The sequence below is a fragment of the Marmota marmota genome, unplaced genomic scaffold (genome assembly GCF_001458135.2).
Source record: "Marmota marmota marmota unplaced genomic scaffold, marMar, whole genome shotgun sequence".
Taxonomy (NCBI): domain Eukaryota; kingdom Metazoa; phylum Chordata; class Mammalia; order Rodentia; family Sciuridae; genus Marmota; species Marmota marmota.
The window spans coordinates 31,667,474-31,691,414 of NW_025999853.1; the positions used below are offsets into that span (position 1 = coordinate 31,667,474).

A 23,941-nucleotide genomic window follows, 5' to 3' on the forward strand; every position below is an offset into this window, starting at 1 on the left:
TAACATCTTTGTTATTGAAAAAACAGTCAGTTGTACATCTTGTATAATTACTGTACCAATAAGAGAATCCTCTCTTTTTTATATAAAAGCACACTTACTTTCTTCTAGACATATGCAATAATTAATAATATTACAAATACTCAAGGGTAGGTATCCGCTTACACAAAACTCAGTTTTAAATATTTCATGTAATCAAATTAAATATATATATATATATATATATATATATATATATATATATATATATATTAAAAGAGATACCACAAATTTATACACAGTTAATGTGATGAATTCTATGTTATGTTATGGTGTGTTGATACACTAACCAATGCTACTTCTGCAGAAATCATAAATTCAGTAGTAATTAAAAACTAGTTTTTATATTGCTAAGTAAAATAAATATTTCCTATTTCACATCTTCTTGCCATACCAAAAACACCTCTCTTCAACATATTCACTAGATTATTACTGTTTGCTCACTAAGGAATTTATATAACAAAGGAAAATATGCAATTTATAAAAATGTACATACTTGAATGGGCTTTCAATAGATGTTGTCGTGACTTTAAAGTGCTTATATCTTCTGGCATTCATTCTTTCATTTGTAGTAATACCTAAACATGATATCTAAAAGGAAAGAGAAAGCAACCTATTATTCTCTTGATTATTTAATATACAAAAAGAAAAAGTTAATTCTCAAGAGGACTAAGATGGAGAGGAACACGAACTGTTTTTAGTTTCCCACTAGGAGCTTATTGAGCTAGTTTACATCATATCATTTTAACTCTGAAAAGTAGCCAGTTAAATAGGAAAGATATTTAATAACAGGTCAGTTGGCTTTGTGCACTGGAGACACGCAGATACTACATATGCCACCCCTCCATCAGCCTCTTTCAGAATGAGCTTTCAAAAAATCTTTAATTTTAATGCTAAGCATTGTGGCGCACACCTGTAATCCCAGCATCAGCCTCAGCAACAGCAAGGCACTAAGCAACCCAGAAAAAAGGGCTGGGGATGTGGCTCAGTGGTTAAATTCCCCTGAGTTCAATCCCTGTTACCTGCTGCCCCCCCTGCCAAAATAAAAACCCTTGACTTTGGAAAAACTGATATTTGCATGTAATAAGAGTACTATAAATGAACACAAAACTAATGGCATAATCAATCTAAACTCACACATACCCAACTTATTCAGGAATAAGAGAAATAAAATTTTCTGTTGAGAATTTTCTGTTTTTTCATAGTATGAAAAAAGAAAGGAGAAAAGGAGATGAAGATGAAAAGTAAATCAACAATAAAATTTATCCTTGAAAAGTCACAGTGGTTAGGAAGAGAATACTATCTTTTAAGAAAGGAAAGAGGGGCTGGAGTTGTGGCTCAGTGGTAGCGCTCTTGCCTAGTATGTGTGAGGCACTGGGTTCGATCCTCAGCACGGCATATAAATAAATAAGTAAATAAAATAAAGATCCATCAACAACTAATAAAAATATTTTTTAAAAAAAGAAAGGAGAAAATTTTTAAAACAGCACACTCAGGAACAAATAATGCACTTGTACCTACCTGGTACATCTGACACATGAGTAGTACAGCCACCCACATGAAATGAAAAACACTGTTCAGAAACATCCAAAACATCCAAGGTGAACATGTGGCGATCTGAGTAATATATGTCCAAAATCCATCCTTGGTGTAAGTGGTCTCACAGTGAAGTCCCCAGTCTAAAATCAGAACATGAGGGCCTCACATTCATTCATTTATCATCTAAGCATCTTATGCAGCCATTAATGCTAAAGAGTTATGCTTTTTTACAACTTAAAAAAGGTCTGATGGTCCAGATTTAATTGATGACACACAATGGCAAATGTTTTTACATTTTTAAATAAACCCATTATATTTTAGTGAAAAAAGCACACCCAAGATAGAAAGGGGAAAGCAGCAGCCAATCTTCAAATAATTACTCTATATCTTGTGGCAGATTTATTTGACTGGTACTGCATATACACAAAACTTTAAAAGAACCTTTTCTTTAAACAAAGTTGAGAAGTGAAATATTGGGGAAGGGGAGGGGAATTTAATAGAATCACATTGGTAAGGTAAGCTTTTCTAACACAAATCTCTGGCTGGAGAGCTGCTGCAATCAAAAACTACTTTTGTCAGCAGGAAACTGTTCTCTCTCAGGTATGCTGGGCCAGAAAGTAGGTCAAGCTCTTTGACCAAATAGTTCTCTTAATCTCTATTTGAGGAAGTAGCTTCTTTTTGTTCATCAAGGGAACAGCACTGATCATTTTTATTATCTCCAAGGGTAGGAAGACTAATAAACCATCCTTATAGGACTTATTTTTAAACCAGAATCTAATGGTTTATGCCAAGCCTCATTAAGCCCTGAACTTACGTTTTCATTTAAACTTTTACAGATTGGGTTCTCAATGTAATAAAAACTACCACTTCCTCTAAAGTATTAAAACCATGTAGTCAAATAAATGACAACATATCTTAAAAAGGTAATTTCTGATACCCAATATTCCTTAATAGACAATAATAAATAATAAGATTCCAAGTTTTGTGCAACCTTAATTCTACATATATTTTCCCAACTGTTTGGTAAGAAAGAGGAACTGGCACAAAGGCTGCATCTACAGACCACCAGAATAAAGCAAGCGTGTGATGTGAAATGTTGGTGTATTTTACCCAGAAGCTTTTCAAAGCTTGTTAAACCATGTTTTCCAGGGGACACACATATTAAAAGGTGGCTAACTGATAACTGCTTATACTATATGTTGAAGATATCTGATAGAACTGTTTTAATTTTTTCTTTATCCTTCATAAGGTGTTCCCCAAATCATATATTTTTTATGTTAAAAGACTTTTTTCATTACATAAATAATGTTAATTATAATCTGATTATGCAACATTTATGTTTTAATAAGGCAAAAAACTAATTGTACTCACAAGAAATACAACCATAAATCATCCAGCAGATCATAAAAAGCAAGAAGAATAGGTAGCCCATAAAGTATCTATGGTTGCCTGCACCTGAAGAACAACACAGAAGCAATGTTTTTCAGCTAAGAAAAAACGACTGGTAATACACCTTTGAGGGGTGTGCTATGAAAGGTGTGATTAACTTGGACAATAATAACATACGTTATTTATAAAACAGCTTTCAAGAAAACAAATGTTTTAATAAAAATCTTAAAATAAGAATGCTTATAGTTACACAAAGATGTGATGACTGCAATGATATTCACTCTGAAGGCAAGGGAGTCCCAAAGAACGAAATAAATCACAATTCTGACCTTTGCTCTTTTCTTTGTTTTGTGAGGTTGAAAATAAACCTATTTTATAAATCTTATAATCCGCTTTTCAAAGGTTTCTCTATGACAGTCACACAATCTTTGTAATGTTTCTCTTCTGTCTCTTCATAAAATCTCCAAGATCATCTCTTAGATCACTTACTTCATCTCCTCAGATAATACCATTCTTCAACACTGAGGTGTGTTCAGCTATGCATTATTCCTATCTTTGTACATAACATCATTTCAAGCATGGTTATTGTTTTATTTTTTCTAGCTTAATTTAAAAACCAGTATTATTTATCTCCTTTGCAATTTCACTGTTACCCAACAGAGAGCAGGAACAAGCAGACGTACAGAAAATGGACAGAGATATGAAATCAATCTTTTCTAGACAGTGATTCTATAAGTTTTTCCCACTATCTCTTTCTCTTGGTTGATTTGTTAACCAAAAGATAACTAGAAGGATCAAGGATACAGGAGTAAACTTTCTGCTACCTATTTTAAGACTGTACTTCATTAGTTACCTAAGTAACCTATGAACAATACATTTAGAAACTACTAATGTAACTTACCTACACAGTTACCCACCCAAGGACAATGATGATCAAATTTCGCTATACAACGGTTGCACACGCCACAATGTTTGGACCTCACTGGTTTCCGTATCTGTTAATAAGCATGTTAAAAGATTATGAAAGACAATGTACTTTATAGAGAAGAGCTGAACATTTATTTTCAATCAATAAAACCAAAAAAAAAGTACTATTCTTTATTATTTAATGAAACTGCAACTACAAAGACTAAAAAGATAAATAAATAAATACATGCATGCATACACACATACTCCTACATGTGTGTATGTATGTATATGTGTATATATATATATACACACACACGTACATATGTATGTGTATATGTACGTATGTACGTGTGTGCATGCATGTGTGTGTATCATTCTCTAGGCTTCTGAGATCCATTTGATTAATGGTCTTAATACTAGTTACTCTAATAAATCAAATTAAATTTTTCTTTAATAATAAAAGAAAGATCAGGTTAGAAGTGAATAAAAGAAGCTTTTATAATTTGAAATCAGTAATAAAAGTGCCTTTCTGATACTAACAATTTCAGCCAAAAATATTAAGTGCACACTTCTATTTAAGTGCCTCCTGAGATTTCAAATTAAAGTTCAACATTTTCCTTGCAGGAATTTATGAACACATCTGAGAAAGCAGAACATGCATATCAAGTTTAGAGAGTCAAAAAGCAAACTCCATTATTCAACCCTTCACAGGCAATAAAAAAATTTATGTTTGTGATATCTGTTTTAAGTGTTTTAAAAATGCTTTTCACTTTATATTATACTAAATTAGCCAAAGGAATAATCTTCAAAGGGCTAGCAGTTCCAATAATGGATATATAACAAAAGCTAGAGTTATTAACCCATGACAGAAATAAAATTTACAATAGCCTACATTCCCTATTACTTTGTATACGGGTAGACACTAGTTTGATTTGAGATACCCAGGAAAAGGTATAGGTGGATGTGCAGTTCTTGCATCTACTAAAAATTATCTGTGGACCAAAGAAAAGGATAAACAGTTCTTCATCACTGATGTGAGACTAAATCTATTCAAGAGAAAAGCAGGATATATCAAAGTGCTACTACACTCAAAACCCCCAGCTATAATTCCCCTTGGCTCAACAATAGTCAAAAATTTGAACAACAGGATGAGGAGTTAAGGGGTAACTTGATCTCAAGCTCCCTAAACATAACACATCCTTAGCTCATTACCAAGTAAATCCTTCTTTAAAAAAAAACTCTTTTGTACGTGTGCCTTCTTAGGGAACTATTAATCAAAGTGAAGCATACCTAGAGTGAAGATTACCCCTTAGATTTGAATGATTTTATACAGAAAATGCTCTTTACAATAAGGAATTATCTATTCCAAAGTACATGGCTCTTAACATAATTAAATGTCTATGATATAATGACAAAAATAATATTGTTCTTGTCAGATTACTTAACAACAAAACTGCTGTCTGCACTGAGTCACTAAATAGTCATACAGCAAGAACCACATTGCATCCTTGACTTTGTGGAACAGAATAGTATTTCCACAGAATAGCAGTACATGGAAAGATTCTAAACATTAAGAAAAGAATACCAATTTTATAAAAAGACTGTTAATGAAACACAGAAACCTTTTCAAAGAATGCCTTACTGAAAGAATCTATGTAGTACCTTAAAGTTGCTCCCCAAAGTAAAAAAGCATATAAATATTCAAAATTATAACTAGTCAAAAAATTCAGTGAAACAAAGAACTCTGCAGAATGAAAGCTGTTTCAAAAACATTCTATAATCCTAAATTAAGCCAACAATTCCACTATTAATCAAATGATAAGGCATTAGTTTACCTGCAGCATTTAATTTAAAGGTATAAAAGAGCACCTCATCTCATTGTATAATTTGCAAATATTCAAATGTAGAAAAATATGGTTTAACCACTGTAGCAAAATTTTCCAAAATACTTACAAAGAACAAATTAAGACATTAAGATTTAATGCCTACAATAAACTAAAAACTGTATTACTATATTTGACTTCATAAGCAAATACTATTTAATTTTGCACATATCTGATTATATGACATAAATCAGACAACTTTAAAAATCAATAATAATGTTCAAATCTGCATAAAACAACTTTGCTACAGACAAGTAATACTCCAACTGAAGATGCTATGTGGCCATGTTGTCTGAAAATTTATGTAATGAATTTCCCACTGTGACTTTTAAGTTCAAAAACAAATTTTCTTAAAGCTCAGTGAAGAAATCTATTAGGGATTTACAGTAAACTTTTTAAATATTTTACAATTATACTTTTATTGAATTACATTTTAAGATGTAAAAAGAGAAGGAGAATAAATAGCACTTCTGAGTCAGAAGTATAGTCTAGATCTACTATAGGGAAATAAGCACCAGGGAAGGTGAAATACTTTAATCATCTTTCCTTTTGTACCATGGACTAAATGGTACTTTGTGGGGTGAGGGTTAAAAACGTGCCCAGCAAAACAAATTCTCCTTAATCCCCACCCCCAATCCTATAATGCTATGCTGCCTTCAGAAGGAAGGAAGAAGAGGAAAGAACAAACAAATACTACCAAACAGGTACTGCAGAATATACTGAGGTCCAGGCTTCCCGTTTCTGCAAGTTCAACTATTGTCTATGAATCAAACAAACAAACAAAAAATTACTTTTTCAGAAATGAATAAGGCTCCCCAATTCTTTTGTCATTACTATGAGTCAATGAATATGAAGCTCATCTTCAATGTTCCAAAGTTTTAAGTTCAAAATAAGAAATGAAATGTTTTGCTCACTTACTTCTATTTAACTACAATATGAATTCCGAAGAACATCATGGGAGCAATTTCTATGCAGCCCAGACAAAAGGGTATTGGACCATAAGAATTTGCCACTGTCTTAATCTACTGTGGGCAGGAATAAATCATCAAGATTTGTTTTGTGAATAGAGAATGGATAAAACAGCCCTTAAAATAATCTAAAATGCCTCTAGTGCAATTCTCTACATAACAGCTTTTGTGAACTTACTTTCAAGTACCCAGGTTATATTATAGGAGAGATATACCCTGGATCATATATACAAATATTTTAACTGAACTATCATCAGTTTACTGGTCTTCTATTTATAGTTATTCAACAAATATTTACTGAATGCATGTTATTTGCTATGGATTTACAGAGGTATGCGAGATAATGTCTTTGCCTCTCAAAGCAATCACGTTTTATTTATTTATTGTCTTGTAAGGAAAAGAAACATGAAATTATACAATGTCATAGAAATGTTAATGACAGACATCACAAAACTGCCATAGGTGAGCACCAAATAAAATATACATAATCCCAATTTAGTATAAAATTCCTTTATATGCCAAAAGCTTTTTTCTTTGTACTCTAAATATCAGCTATAAATACTGATACACTGGACAGTTAAACATGTAAACTGTATTTCCTACCTTTTTCTTTTGCTCTTCTGTAGCTTTAATAATCCCTGGATCTGATTTCCAAGATTTTCCAAAATTGTAGAAAAGTGCAACACTATTGGCAAGGAATGGAAGATGAATAAATAAAAAGTTGAGATGTTCCTCAAGTTAAGGAATCTAAAGCAATGTTATTATATGTAAATTTATAATCCATAAACTTTTACAATATTACCAATGAAAATATTATAAATTTTAAACAAAATAGGTATTTTCCCACTATGTTCATAATTAAATTTAAAAAAATTAAAATGTGACTTCCTTATAAATTTTAAACGATGTAGAATATCTGACACTTTATTTATTTTTTGGTACTGGGGCTTGAATCCAGGGACAGTATACCACTGAGCTACATACCCAGCCCTATTTTATGTATGTGTGTAGGTAGGTATTTATTGGAGACAGGATCTTGTTAAATTGCTGAGGCTAGACTTGTGATCCTCCTGCCTCAAGCTGATGGGATTAAGTCAGTGAATATGAATATGAATAAAAATTAGATAAACAGATTAAGCAATCAACATTTTGTCTGACAAAAATTCAGGGATTTTTTTCATGTTCAAAGTTATTACATATATACTTTATCTACATGTATTAAGATATATTTGTATTTTTACCAAACACTTCAGATATAGACCTATGTATTTTAAAGATTGCCTTTAACTAAAGGTAAGCCAAAAGAGAAAAATTCTCTCCTATGCCTTTTTTGAACACATTCAGTTGATCTTAGAAAATGTATTTATAAAGTTGCTTAGAACACAATATTTTCTCAGTTCACATTTTTCTACCTAATGAAAACAGAAGAAATGTGCTAGATATTTATAAATATATAAAAAATAAACTAATGTGGCTAGAGCAATGCATTTCTAGAAAACAAAACATCTGGTATACTGAAATAAACCATTTTTAAGATATCATTTGGATACAAGAATTATGAAAGAATTTTACAAGACTTTTTTTTTACATTATCATGCATATACACACTGTTTATATTTCTCACATACACAGAAAACAACTTCTGGAATGAAATCACCCTACATTTGTTTGGCAAATACCAATAACCACTCAAAATGCAGGAAAAGTGAAAAAGAAAGACCAATTATTATTACCTGCTATACTCAAGAGTGATTTACCTTTCCTTTTTTCCTCCAGTCTTGTCTTTCCCCCAACTTTTATGCCTTTATTCCACAAAATATACTGGCCGAGCCAACAAAAAACAAGTAAGAAGTCAAACTTTCAGCTATTCCTACATTCAGAATCTTCTTGAGAATAGCTGGGTAAATATTATGTAAAAAGAATGCTAAATACTGGCATTACTCTATACAGCACCTTTACTGATTACAACAGTTTCAAAAAATGTTAACATCTCAATAAACAGATCAGGCTCTTACAGTCTGAATTAAATTTGCAGAGGGTCACTAGCAGCCCTATATATGACCACATATTTGACAGGATCGTTCAGGAATCAAATATCAGATGAACTTAAAAATTTCTTCACTTGCTTTCAAAGGCAAGCAAATTATATATCTTCAAATGATCTGAACTCAGTTTTAATAATAGATTAAACAGGTTAATTTTTAAAATTTAATTTTCATTATATTTTTAAAATTGTACATTCTCTACAAATAGAATGGTTGTTTTTATTATTAATGTGATTCTTAAACAAAATAAGAGCACATTTAAAAACCATAAAGCCAAAAAAAACCCACAAAACCAAAAACCACCAGTAATTCTACAATCCAAAAATAACTGCTTTATTTTTGGTGATCTCCATGTTTCGTTATAATTAGGATCATAATATATTTAAGATTAACCTAATAAATAACACTGATTAGTCACCATCAATGTGCCACTGAAGTCAAACCAAGAACCCTATGATAAATCCCGCTGCTATGCCGATTTTATAGATGAGAAATGTGGGCAGAGGCTAAATTCAAGACTGCAGAATGAGTTAGAAGGAGAGCAAGTATTAAAAGCCTGGCATTTATTACCTATGCTATTCTAGCTCTATATAGTGTTCAGAATTTCCTGGGTCAACAAATATTACGAAAAAAATCTATGAACATTTTTGAGCCTTGTTATATATTTTCATAATGTCAAATTATTTTCCAGAAAGATATCATCAATTTATAACCCCACTAGTAATGGCTGTTTGATTAGCACTAAGGGACAAATGCTGCTAGTTTTAGAGGCAAAATAGTGTTATTTTATCCTTTTAACTTATGATTTTATGCAGAAATAGTCCGTCACTTAGAGATAGATGTTATCAATTTCATTTCAATGTTTATGAAATCATTACATGTAATTAATCAATTTGGATATTATTTTGATGGCTGCAGCTCTCACTTGATTATTTTAAAAGAAACATATCTAACTAGATTTTCTAAGTTAATCAACTGAAATCCCTGCACTAAATTTCTTTATCACTGTACCCAACAAAACAAACCCAAACAGTAAATCAAACCAACTACTCCCCAAAATACTAGTAACAACTTTGGCAAAGGGACAAGCTCTACTATACCATAAATCTTAAAACTAAAGGCCAAGGAAAACAGACCATTCTGGTGAGGCAAGCTGCCTAGTAGAGGCCTCGGGCCTGCCTCCACCTATACAAGTAGATTGAAAAACTAGATAAGAAGGCCAAGTCTAAGAAATGTGATCAATTTCACACTAATTCTGCAGTTTACTTGTATCTGCCTCACCGAGAACCATATGTTAAAGCCCTACCCCTCAATGTGACCACATCTACAGAGAAGGTATTTAGGAGACAATTAATGTTAAATGAAATCATAAGGGTAGGGCCCTAATCCAATAGCAGTATAATAACTAAGAAGAATGAGAGATTTCTGAAGACACCAAGAAAATTCCTAAAAACTAGGAAGACAGCCCTAACCAGAATCCACAAAAAGGGTCATTCTAGATATAACAAAACAGACTGAGACCAAACAGAACCTATTATATAAGTGAACTAAAAAAAATCTGTAAATATAAATACATGGAGCATCAAGAAACTAAGACAAAATAATTAGAAATAAGAGCATGAACACAAATGGCAGCCAAAGATAATTCAATGTAAGGATGATTTTATGCACAAAGAAGGAAATACAATAAAAAGAAAAGAATTCAGAGATATTACAGAAATTTTTCAGAAAAAGGAAAAATGTTCATTTTTGTATATTATATATGTAATGTACATTATGACCTCCATTTTAATATATCGTACTGAAAAGCCATACTGTACTATATATTAAGGAAATGTGAAGGACAAAGATTAACATCCTCTAAAACCTACTGGTTGTTCTTCAGTCATAATGATAATGTCATAGGATTCTTTTTAAAGATCTTTTTAAAACATGTTGCTGAGCAGTTATAAGAGGATCCCCTGAAGAGTAGACATGATAAACAAGTACAAATCTAGAGGCACGTTGTTCTAAAATTGAAATGTCTACTTTTGGGGTATTTGCTTATACCTATATGCTACTGGAGACACTGTAAAAGTTTGCTAGAGACATTTACAAAATTCAAGATCATTGGTTAAGAGCAAATATTAATAAGTCATTCACTGTTAATGCTTTTTACTTTGAGTTACTACATACAGATAAAAGGTTCAACAGTTTTGAATGAAATAATTCTAAACCTGTAAGCATTTAATGATTTAACAATAAAATGTCAAGCTAAAACCAAACTCAAAGAGAAAACCTCCACATTCATAAATGCAGTGGAAAGATTTGACACAATATGCTCTATAAGTGATACTGAGGAAGATAAAAATTTAGTAAGGATATATATTCCCTTGAGCAACTCAATTAATAAGCTTGATTTTTAAATGCAAAATGAAACATTTTGAAATAGTACATAAAGAAGAACATTTTAACTCTAAATGCTTCTATGAAAAAATAAGGAAAAGGAAAGAATTAAGAAGTTAAAGAAAAAAAATGAAAAATTTTAAAAGATGAAAAAGATGAATAAAACCCAAAGCTGTTTCTTTGCAAATAAAGAACAACAAAAAAAATCATGAGTACAACATCCAGTGATAATCACTTTGAAAATTCTATATATTCACTCACTTCCAGTTCTTTCCCTTGGTACATTTTAAAATCAGAATTACTTTGTATATAAAACTTAGTATTTTTATTATATTCTAATGAGCCCATATCATTAAATCTTAGAAAAGCATTTTAATGGTATTTAATCCCACTCAATATGTAGTATAACTGATAAAATTATCCCTTTATTCAGGTTGGATATTCAGTTGTTCCCAATTCTTCCCCATTACAAAATATGCTTGAGAAACACTCTTATAAATAATTTTTTATATTATGCCTTGTACTACTTGCATGTGATTAGAGATCAGAGGGTATATTTAAAGCTCTTTCTACATTGTCAAATTTTCCAGAAAAGTTTACAAATTATGTTCACAATGTAACATGAGGACATTTGAAGATACACTGAATCAAGTAAAAAACCTGGATTCTACACCTTTCTTTATAATTAGCTGTCTATATAACTTTGAGCAAAACATACATCTTCTCTGAGTCCCAATATTTCCACCAATTAGAAAACAGCATTAAGATCTATGTGTTTTCTCTCAAAGAACTGTTATTCTGAAAACCAAGTAAAATAATATATCTGAAAGAACTATAAACCAAAGAGCACTGAATAAACATAAAAGTTCATACACAGGGAGATAATTATTTAATGAAAAGAACAGTTACTTATTTTTTCCATATTTTTATTGGTGCATTATAATTAGACATAATATTGGGATTGTTATATATCTATACATGCACATAATATAACAATATAATTTGGCCAGTATCACTCCCCAGTATTTTCCCTTTCCCTCCAACTGATCCCCTTCCTCCACTGTATTGGTCTCCTTTCACTTTTCATGAGATTCCCCTTCGCCTTTCTCTTCTTTTACTCTCTCTAGCTTACACACTAGAGAAAATCTCTGACCCTCGACTTTCTAAGTTTGGCTTATTTCACTTAACATAATGTTTTCAAGTTTCATCCATTACCTTGCAAATGACATGTAAATCTTCTTTATGGTTGAAAAAAACTCTATTGCGTATATATAACAAATTTTGTCCATTCATCAACTGACAAGACAGCTAGACTACTGTGAATCATGCTGCTATCAAAATGGGTATGCCTGTATCACTATAGTAGGATGACTAATTCTTAAGGATAAATATCGAGGAGTGGTATATCTGGGTTATATGGTGGTCCCATTCCTAGTCTTTTGAGGAATCTCTATTGATTTCTAGAGTAGTTATACTATCTTACAACCCTACAAGCAATGTAAAACTATTCCTTTCCCCCCCATATTTAATCCAGCATTTATTATTGTTCATATTCCTGATGGCTGTCATTCTAACAAGAGTAAGATGAAATCTCAGTGTAGTTTTAATTTGCATTTTCCTAATTACTGAAAATGTTGAACTTTTTTTCATAATTTATTGGCCACTTGTATTTCTTCCTTTGAGAAGTATCTGTTTAGTTCATTTGCCCATATACTTAACTAGGTTGTTTGGTGGTAAGTTTTTTGAATTATTTATATATTCTGGATATTAATCTTCTCACAAGAGTAGCTAGCAAAGATTTTTCTTACATTCTGTAGGATCTCTGTTTTCTTTGCTGTGCAGAAGCTTTTGATGTCACCCTATTCATTAATTCTTGATTTTATTTCCTGAGCTTTTGGAATCCTAATAAGAAAGTCATCGCCTGTACCTATATATTGGTGTGTTGACCCTATATTTTATTGTAGGAGATACAAGACTTCTGGTCTAATTCCTAGGTCTTTGACCCATTTTGAGTTGACTTTTAATCAGGGTAAGAGATAGGGTCTAATCTCATTCTTCTACATATGGATAACCAGTTTTCCCAGCACAATTATAAAGACTATCTGTTCTGCAATGCATGCTTTTGTCAAGGATCAGATGACTATATTGGTGAGGGTTTGTCTCTGTATCTTTTGTTCTGTTCCACTGACGTGCAATTTTTTATTACCATAGCTCTGAAATATAATTTGTGATGCCTCCAATATTACTTTTTTGGCTTAGAAGTACTTTAGCTATTCCTTTTTCCCCCCTTCCCAATGAATTTTAGGACTGTTTTTTCTAGTTCTGGGCAGAACGTCATTGGTATTTTGGTAGGGATTGCGCTAAACTGTATATTGCTTTTGGTAATGTGGCTATTTTAACACTATTAATTCTGCCTGTCCATGAAAATGAAAATGGGAGGTCTTTCCATTTTCTTGTGTTTTCTTCAATTTCTTTCTTGTGTTCTAGTTTTCACCTAGAGGTCTTTCACCTCCTTGGTCAGATTTATTCCTAGGTTTTTTTTGCCTTTTGTTGTTGTTTTCTCTCCCTTTCAGACTATTGTAAATGGGATTGTTTCCTATTTTCTTTCTCAGCAGATTCATTATTGGCATATAGAAAAACTACTGATTTTCGCATATTGATTTTGTAACCTGCTACTTTGCTGAATTTATTAGCTCTAGCAGTCTTCTAGTGGCAGTTTCTAGATCTTCTAAGTATAAGATCATATCATCTGCAAACAGTGATAGTCTTAACTTCTTCCTTTTCAATTTTTTCCCTTTTATTTCCTTCTCTTGCCTAACTGCTCTAGCTAGAATTTCTAGTACTATATTAAATAGGAATGGTGACAGGATATCCTTATCTTGTTCTGAATTTTAAAGAAAATGCTTCCATCTTTCCCCCCTTTGCAATAATGTTGGCCTTTGTCATAAATACAGCCTTTATGATGTTGAGGTAAGTTTCTTCTATCCCTAGTTTCTTCGGTGCTTTTATCACAAATGGGTATTGAATTCTGTCTAAAGCTCTCTCTACAACGATGGAGATAACGTGATTTTTGTCCTTAATTCTATTTATGTGATGAATTACATTTATTGGTTTGTCTATGTTAAACCATCCTTGCCACTCTGGAATGAAACCAACTTGGTCATGTTGGATAATCTTAAAATGCTGAATACAATTTGATAATATTAACATTTTTGCATCTAAGTTCATCAGGGACGTAGATTTATACTTGTCTTTCGTTGATGTGTCCTTATCTGGTTTCGGCATCAGAGAGATACCAGCTTCACAGTGTGTATTTGGAATTACAAACCCTGTTCTATTTCATGAAATAAAATTTGAGGAACATTGGCATTAGTTCCTCTAAAGGTCTGGAAGAATTCATTTGAGAATGCATCTGGTCCTAGGCTTTTCTTTGTTGCAAGGCTTTTTAATGCTGCTTTTATCTCATTGATTGTTACTGGACCGTTTAGGTTTTCTTTTATCTTACCGATTTAATTTTGGCTGGTCACATGTGTCTAGAAATGTATCCATTTCTTCTGGGTTTTCCAATTTACTGTAGTATAATTTTTCAAAATAGTCCCTAAGAAATCTTCTGGATTTCTTTGAAGTCTGTGGTGATTTCTCTCCATCTAATTTTATTAATTTGGGTCTTCTCCCCTTTTTTTTTGTTAGTTTGGGTAAGGGTTTATCTGTTTTATTTCAAAGATCCACCTCTTCATTTCACTGATCCTTTGTATTATTTTTTTAATTCTCTATTGCACTGATTTTGACTGATTTTAATTATTTCCTTCCTTCTACTGGTTTTGGAGTTGGTTTGTTCTTGTTTTTAAGGGCCTTAAAATGCATCAACATTTATTTACTAAAATGGTTTATACTGATATAAATATATTTATTATCACTATAAAAGTATAATTTATTAAGGTAGGTATTATGAGAAACCAAAATAAAGTTTATACAGTTGATCCTCATGCATACTCTAAAATTTATATGTAACCCCCAAATCAATCTCTATAGTACTTTCTCAGTCACTCAATAAACATGCACAAAATGGTAAAAAACTGGTTATTAGCCAATGTGCACATTCCTAGAAATAGAAAAATGTGCATCCTTGTTCGGGCTCCTGTGCCACAAACAAGTATGCTTTCAGGGTCTATTTTTTGTGCCATTTGTTTACTTTTAAGAGTGCCCAAGCAAAGTGCTAAAGTGCTACCTAAGGTTCTTAAGCACAAAGAGGCTGCCATGTGCCTTAAACACAGAAAATATGTTAGGTATGGTTCATTCAGTCATGAGTTACAAAGCTCTTAGCTGTTGAGTTCAATGTTAATGAGTCACTATTACATATTGTTAGGTTTTATAAAATAGAAAAATATGTAAAATAATGTACTTATCAGTTATTGAAAAATTATGACCAGTCTCTCAGGAACCTAATCCTCATACTACAATTTTTATTTTCATTATGCACAATGTTTCAGCATTTTCAACTTGCAATGCTTGCAGTTACTACAAAACATACTGTGGATGGTGAAAATAAGTTATAATTCTATTTTTCAATAATAGTCTTAACCAGTTTAAATTACACAATCATGAGCTGTAGGAATAAAATGGTAGAAGCAACAGAAAAGAGGCTGAAGTCATAGAGAAAGATAGTTCCTGACAGCTGCTACCATATTTGTCTCTGTACCTTAATCATTACCTGTATCATAAGCCTCAGGCTCCTTCTTTTCTATTCTTGAGCTTCCATTATAACTTATTCTGTGCCTTTTTCTGTCCTCTTCCTACATGGTTCTTAGTCTGCCCCTCCCAGCCTCAGAAGTTAATACTGGAAATAAAGATGCTCCAATATCATATAGGATCTAGAAATACAGTTATTTTATAACAAGAAAAACACAAGGTTTTCAGGCAAGATTATCAGAACTTAAAAAGTTTTTTTTTATGACTTCATTCCATATTTCATGAGTATCATACACACATATAAACTTTCAAATAAAAATCTTAAATGTACATTTAAAGCCTATTTGGATATAAACTTCAGATTTTCAGTCATGCATACAACATGTACTTATTTAATACTATTTACATGTCAGGTGTGTCTCAAGGTATTCAGCTTCTCAAGAACTCTCTAAGACAATACAAATAAGCAACTATAAAACAGTGTTCTCATACTACAATTTTTATTTGAAAAATTAAATGAACAAGTAACATTTACTTAATGTATCTTTAAAGACAGAATTATTCAAATTGGATAATTCAAACAGACTTGATTCTTCTGGATTTCCCTTCAAACTCTACCTCTTATATTCTCAACTCCCAAGCTATGCAAACGTCTATAGTTATTTTATGATATCTCCAAATGAAAAAAGGGGGGTATTCAAACATTAAGTTCTCATTATTTAATAATTTACTATTTTTACTGCTTTTCTCCACTTTTGCTTAACAGATTAAAAGTAGACAAAGTTTAAAATTATTTTGAGATATGAATCTGAGGCATTTCTCCTGGAACATAAATTTTAATGTTCAGTTTAGGAAACACAAAATTAGAAAATACGTCTGGAATACTAAAGATATTATAGAGGTCAGTGCATTTCTTAAATTTAAACTAGATGAGGTAACAAAAACAAGCAGATCTGTTTTACTCATATTAAATATTCCAATGAGATAGTCCAATGTTTAATAAATCCTTAAAGAGTAATTTTTATGTTAACTTATAATACAAGGCCAGAATTAGCACAAATTGCTACATGGAAGAATTTAAACAGATACACTATGAATGTATTTTAAAAGTACAAAGTACTGTATACTCTGAAAATAATCACAAAATGCGGTAAGAATATAAGAATTATAAGTGTGGCAACAAATCTGGGACTTAGGTCTCAATAAACCTAAATAAATACTTTTTTTATTTAAAAATAAACACTTTTTATTTTTCAACTAAAATACAAGGCCTCTTAGTAAAAAGAATACAATATTATAACATGCAAAACTATGAGTGAAAATAGTATTTACTAAAATTATTTGGAACAAGTCACCAAAATTGCATGTCATTTAAAACATATTTTTCATAGTAAAGTTTTTAAAAAAAAAAGACTTAGTAGATATTTATGAAACATGGGTCCTTATTATACAATGAGTCTTAGCAAATTAACTTTTTCTATGTAAAAATATAAAAAATTGACTGTGGTTTTATTTCTTTGATAAGGCACACATGTGTGTGCATACAAACACACACAAACACAATTTCAAATTATATTGCTTTTAAAAAGTGTATTACACTGATGATTTGCTGAAGTTTGAGCAAATGTTCAAGAATACAGCACTACATGCTTTTAACAAAGCAAAAGTGATGAAGGATTTTAATAGAAAATTATCTACTACTCGGCTGGGGATGTGGCTCAAATGATAGTGCGCTTGCCTAGCGTGCATGAGGCACTGGGTTCGATTCTCAGCACCACATAAATGTGAAATAAAGATACTGTGTCCACCTAAAACTAAAGAAATAAATATTAAAAAAAAAGAAAATTATCTACTACCTATCACAGCAAAATAATGATATTAAGAAAATACTTAAGAGATTAATGGAGTAGAGAAGGAGTTGAGGAGAGAGAGGAGGGACTGGATAAGGGAGGAACTACAGAGTGAAACTGACTAGATTATGTTATAAACATATATGATTATACCATAGTGAATTCCACCTTTATATCAATAAAGCACCAATTAAAAATTTTTTAAAAAACACAACAAAAACTGATAGAAAGTCAGAATTTCTCTTTGATCGTAGAGCATTCTGTAATCAGTGAGTGGCTAATGAAGTAACAAAGAAATTCTGTAGAACTTATTAAAAAAGAAAATTAGAGAAAATTTGACACTAAGATATGAAAATCAGTTTTATGAAAGGTCTAGAATATATTTACAGTTAGACAAATACTTGTTTCAATGCCAGATTTATCAGAGACCTGCTATGTGGCCTTGGACTCCACTAGTCTAAATTTTATCATCTATAAAATGGAAAAACAATACTAACTTATGGGACATGAGTTAAATGTACACTTAAAAAAATGCTTTTTTAAAACTCACTAAACAAAAGCTATTGTTATTAATTATAGTTGTTAAAAGCAGCTTTCAAAAGCAACCTATTAAATATGAAACATTTAAAAACATATGTTCACACTTTCTAGGAATACTGGTTTACTGTAGTAAATCATGAGTAGTTCACTCCTCAGATCAAACTATTATTAAACATATGTTAAGCTGGGTGTGATGGCACAGTGTGCCTGTAATTCCCACAACTCAAGAGGTTGAGGGTGGAGGATCACAAGCTCAAGGCCAGTCTCAGCAACTTACTGAGACCCTGTCTCAAAATAAAAAGTAAAAAGAGCTGGGATGTAACGCAGTTTTAAAGAGGCCCTGTGTTCAATACTAAGTACCATAAAAACAACAACAAAAAAGACCATGTTAACAAACAAAATTTGTGTTAGATATGCTCTTTTTAATCAAAGGATATCATTCCAAAACCAGAAGAACCACGTCACATACATCCAAAATTTGGTTGCCAAATATATTCCAAGGGGCAATGCACTATGCATTGAATGATCAAAAAAGGACCTGTAAGACATAAGTTATAGATAAGATGAATTCTATAATTCATTAAAAAACAAAGAGCATTCAGATGAAAATTGCAATTTCTATGTAGAAAGAACTGATTTAAACAAAATCTAGAAGTCCAAGATGCTTAAATACTGAGACTATTTTCACAGAAAAATAAATGAGTTCACAGAAGAGTCAGCAAGATTATGAAGTTTCTTTTAATTTATGAAGAATTAAAATTATATTCCATGTACTTTTTTTTCTTTTGTAATTTTTGTTTTTTTAAAGTTATACATAACATTAGGATTCATTTTGCCACAATCATAAAAGTATGTAATATAATTTCCTCTAATTAGTCGCCAGTAGGATATAGAGCAACTCTATAATCCAGTACATTGTTCACTGAAGAGATGTTGTAATTTCAACAAAGGAGTACAAAACAGTGCTCAAGTTTTTCTTTGTTTCACCAACTTTTTTCCTTACCTACACATTTCAGTTAAGGTTAGGACACATCTTTTCAAATAAAGCTAATTTTGTGAAATTGAAGGTGTGTGTTTCTAATATTAAGAATTAGGGGAAAATAAGTATTAATAAATTTCATTTATCATAAACAGTATTAACTATCCATGCATGTTAAGTAGGAAGCCTTGGTAACTTCCTATTTGTAATCTCTGTTGGATCGCCTAGAAATACTAAAATTAATTAACTAGAATTCAGCCTTTTCTTGACAGTTGACATCTTTGCTTATTACTAGTTATTTTTATTCCTGTGTTAATTATTTTCACAACTCCTTTCCAAAATTAAGGCAAAAATAAGATATGAGGGCTAGGGTTTGTAGCTCAGTGATAGAGCGCTTGCCTCACACACATGAGGCCCTGGGTTCAATCCTCAGCACCACATAAAAATAAAGAAATAAATAAAAATATGGTGTCCATCTACAACTAACACAAAAATTAAAAAAAAAAAAAAACAAGATATGAAAAGAATGGAAATTAAATGGTAAATTTTAGATCATAGACAGCTTCCAAGGTTTGCTGAATGGGGGCAACTTTTAGAACAGTGAGACCTATGGATAATAGAAAAAGAAAATGGTCATAATGTTTAAAAAAAAAAAAGGAAAGAATTTTTAAAAACACAGGCTAATTCAAAATTATGCTTAAACTCTACCTTGCTTCAAAAATCAAACCTCTTGCCTATTTAATGCCTATGAACAAAGAAAATATAATACCAATGAAAAGGTGAGTTTAAGTATTATAATTACTTAGAAATAAACAGTATGTATGTTACATTTACAGTTCTTCACACTCAAGTTCACTACTAAAATAATTTAAATATTGCCAAAAATATGTTTAGTCTTTAAAATTGCATGTTACATTTTTTATATTTAAAGCACCTTTTAAATCATTTTAGTAACAATTTTTTGACAATCTAAAAGATTTTCACATTATCAAAATTCTTTAAAATGAACTAAGATCAAACATACCACATACAGATAGTATTCTAAACATAGAAAACATTAATTTTATGTAACAGGGTACAAATTTAATCAATGAGCCAGACATGGTGGCACATGCTTGTAATCCCAGCAGCTTGGGAGGCTGAGGCAGGAGGATTGTGAGTTCAAAGGCAGCCTCAGCAAATTAGCAAGGCCCTAAGTAACTCAGTGAGACTCTGTCTCTAAATAAAAAATACAAAAAAAGGGCTGGGAATGTGGCTCAGTGGTTGAGCACCCTAGTTCAATCCCCAGTACCAAACAAACAAATAAATAAATAAATAAAATTCATGTACAGTTAAAAACATAGTTTAAAAACAACATACTTACTTTGAAAGAAACTGTACTGTAGCCCAAACGCCACCATACATTAGTCCTTTAATGAGCCAAGAATCAATATTTAGGTCTGCTATAAACCCAACCAGCCAAATAACTAGGAAGGGAGTTCCTAACATTACTTTCTGCCGAAATTCCTGTACAGAAACAAATAATTAGAAAGTTTTTGCAAGTTTGAAGTAACCTCAATCTGAATCATTGTAATTGTTGTGAAAGTATGCAAGACAGAGTGAAATTCATTCAAAATAGCCTGTTATGTGCAGGTATTATTCAAGGTAGTGGTCTTCTGGAGACAAATACTAAACAATTCAAAAGGACTTTGTTAAGATTGTGGAAAAGGAAAATAGAAGTTATAGAAGTAGTCTCTACATGGTCAGATACAGAAGGCTGCAGAACCACAGGCTATCATGGAGACTAGAAAATAGTTCACGACAAAAACCATCCCATTTTAACAAAGACATTGATAACTAGATAGAGGACAATCAAAATGACTATGGTCTAAGTACTCCATCAGAACAAGGAAACCTAACCCAGAGAAGACATTCTAAATGACATAAAGTAACAGTATATCAAAACCTTAAAATGAGATGAAAATAAAATCAAATAATCTTCAGGCTCCCGGAACCCACAGAATGGAGACAAGTGCCTCTGAACACAAATCAAGACAGAGTGTGCCAAACTCCACAAGGAGTTCCATTTCATTTCTGTTTGAGGCTGGTTGTTAGAAAGTCCACACTTGCCAAGTATAAACCCTATATACTTCCTTATAACATCTATCACAATTTTGTCTTCAGAGAAACACAAACTGTTATCTCTTCAACGTAACAGCCCTCACAACCTTATGGGCAGCTAATCAAGTCTTTCTCGAGTTACCTTACGTGACAAAACTATATGAGATACTCAGCTGTGACCCAACAAAGCTGAAAATATAAATACTATTTTCCTCTTTGATTTATCTTTCTGAAGGCTAAGATTATGTTATACCTTTTAGCACTGTTTTCATACTATGGTTTCTAGTGAAATAAAATATTTTTTTATATAAATGACCACATCTCTTCATGTGCTTATCTGCTTAACTGTATACCTTCTTTAAGGAAATATGTCTTCAGGTCTTTAAACTATTTTTAAATTGGATTCTTTGATTTTTTACTTCTGAGTTTTGAGAGTTCCTTTACATATTTTGGATACTAGTCTTTTGTTGGATATCTGTCTTGCCAATATTATCTGTCTACAGCTTATAGCTTGTCTTCCCATTCTCTTAATAGGGTCTTTATTTTTCTATCTAAAACATTTATTATTCTTGTAAAGACTGGATCAAGAAATAAAATTCAGCAATATACTGTTTACAAATGACATACCTAAAAGGACTCGGAAAGGTGAAAATAAGAAAGATGGAAAAAGATGCATTAATTTTCATGCTGTTCAAAATAAATCTGTTGGTAAACTTTACTAGAAATTGAAAAGTTTACCTTATAGTATTAGAGTTATAATTTAGCAGGAAGATAAAGTATTTTAAATTTAATGCATCTTAAATGAGGCTTCAGAACATATTAAGTAAAAACTGACAACAATAGGAAGCAACTGACAAATCCCCTTATCACAGTAAGGCATTTTAAATATACTTAATATTAGGTAGATCAAGCAGATACATTAGTGAGGACACAGAAGACCTGAATATCACATTCATCTTGATCTAATAGATTTAAATAGAATTCTGCACTCATTAATTGGATGATATATTTTTCCCTTAATGTTAACAACTTAAAGAACCATAGTATAATCATGAAAGCCTGGAAGCTAAAAAAACTGGTACAATATTATTAAGTAAACTACAGACTTTCTTGGAATTTTAATAGGGTCTTGAATAGAACAAATGTTTTATATTTGCATGATATCATTTTTTTCTTTCTTTTTCCCTTTTATAGATAATGCTTTTTGTATCAAATCTAGTAACATTTTACCTAGCGCTATAATTGTTTTTTTTTTTTTCATTTTTTTCTAACATATAATTAAAAGTGCTTTACATCATACAGTAAAATCTCAATCATTTTGAGTTAATTTTTGTATAAGGTGTAAGGTATGAGTCAAGAAAGATAGATTGACTGACTTACTCATCTATTTGCCTCTGAGTATCCAAATGCTTTAAAACTATTAGGTGAAAAGGTTGTTTTTGATGAATTGATTTTGCACTTATTTCAAAAGTCAGTGAGCATTTCTGTGCGGTTCTATTGCTAAGCTACAGCCTGTTCCATTTATTTATGAGTTTATCCCCTCCAGCTATATCAGAGAGTAATTAAATATTGTAGGTACATAATAGATCAAAATGTAACAGGAAAATTTGTAGTGATTCCTCATTTTCAAAAGTGTTTCAGCTCTTCTAGATCCACTACCTTTTCATACTAATCTTAGAATAATCTTTGTTATATACAACAAAATCTCTTGCTGGAATCTTGATGAATTCATTAATTTGTATATTGACTTAGAGCAACTGAAATATTAACTGTTGAGTCTTTCAGTTCATAAACACAATACATCTTTCCATTTACTCAGATCATCTTTGATTTCTTTCATCAGCATCTTTGATTTTCAGCATACAGTTACATTTTCGGTTGGTTAGATTTATGTTTAAATGTTTCAATAATTTTTTGAGACATTCTAACTCTTAATTTCTTAATCGTAGTTTCTACATTCTTATGGCAAATATGAAGAAAGTAGGTTTTTTTAAAAATAACTTACATCTTGTGACCTTGCTTAGTTATAAATAGGGATATTTTTATTTGTTCCTGTTTGTTCTAATTTCCTTTTCCTGACTTAATGCACTAGCTAGAATTTCCAACACTGTGTAGAATAAGAGCAATAAGAGGGATGTCCTCGCCTTGTTCTTAATCTTGAAGGGAAAGCATTCAGTTTTTCAACATTAAGTATAATGACAGACTTGAGTTATATAAATAACAATTCTTTATAAAACTGAAGAACTTCTCTTGAGTTTTTATCATAAATGGACATTCAACTATGAAATGTTTTTTTCTGCATTAATTAACATGGTCATGAACTTATTCTTTGTTAATAGAGTAGACTCCATTGACTAATTTTTTGAATACTGCCTCAGTCTTGCATCTCTGGAGGGAAAAACTCTCACTTGGTCATGGTAACTCCTTTTATATATTGCTTAATTCTATTTGCTAATATTTTGTTAAGAATTGTTAAGTCCACATTCATAAGGGATAATGATCTACATAGTTTTCTTTTCTGGACTGTTTTTATCTGACTTTGGGATCATGGTAACATTATTTTCCATTGTTACTTTCAATTGGCCTGTATCATTATATGTCAAATGAGTTTCTGTAAAAAGCATACAGT

The 23,941-nt window shown here is 31.3% G+C and overlaps 1 protein-coding gene across 2 annotated transcripts in view; it reads right to left on the bottom strand.

Annotated features, from left to right (window-relative positions):
* Zdhhc17 (zinc finger DHHC-type palmitoyltransferase 17) overlaps positions 1-23,941 on the bottom strand; it is a 99,056-nt gene that overhangs the window by 3,508 nt on the left and 71,607 nt on the right. For both annotated transcript variants that reach the window (XM_015482971.2, XM_048804750.1), the window contains 8 exons: positions 20,576-20,718; positions 18,671-18,771; positions 7,328-7,452; positions 6,454-6,516; positions 3,866-3,959; positions 2,947-3,030; positions 1,558-1,715; positions 533-627 (listed from right to left, as the gene is read on the bottom strand). In XM_015482971.2, the coding sequence (XP_015338457.1) occupies positions 533-627; positions 1,558-1,715; positions 2,947-3,030; positions 3,866-3,959; positions 6,454-6,516; positions 7,328-7,452; positions 18,671-18,771; positions 20,576-20,718 (863 nt within the window). The remainder of the gene's footprint in view (positions 1-532; positions 628-1,557; positions 1,716-2,946; positions 3,031-3,865; positions 3,960-6,453; positions 6,517-7,327; positions 7,453-18,670; positions 18,772-20,575; positions 20,719-23,941) is intronic.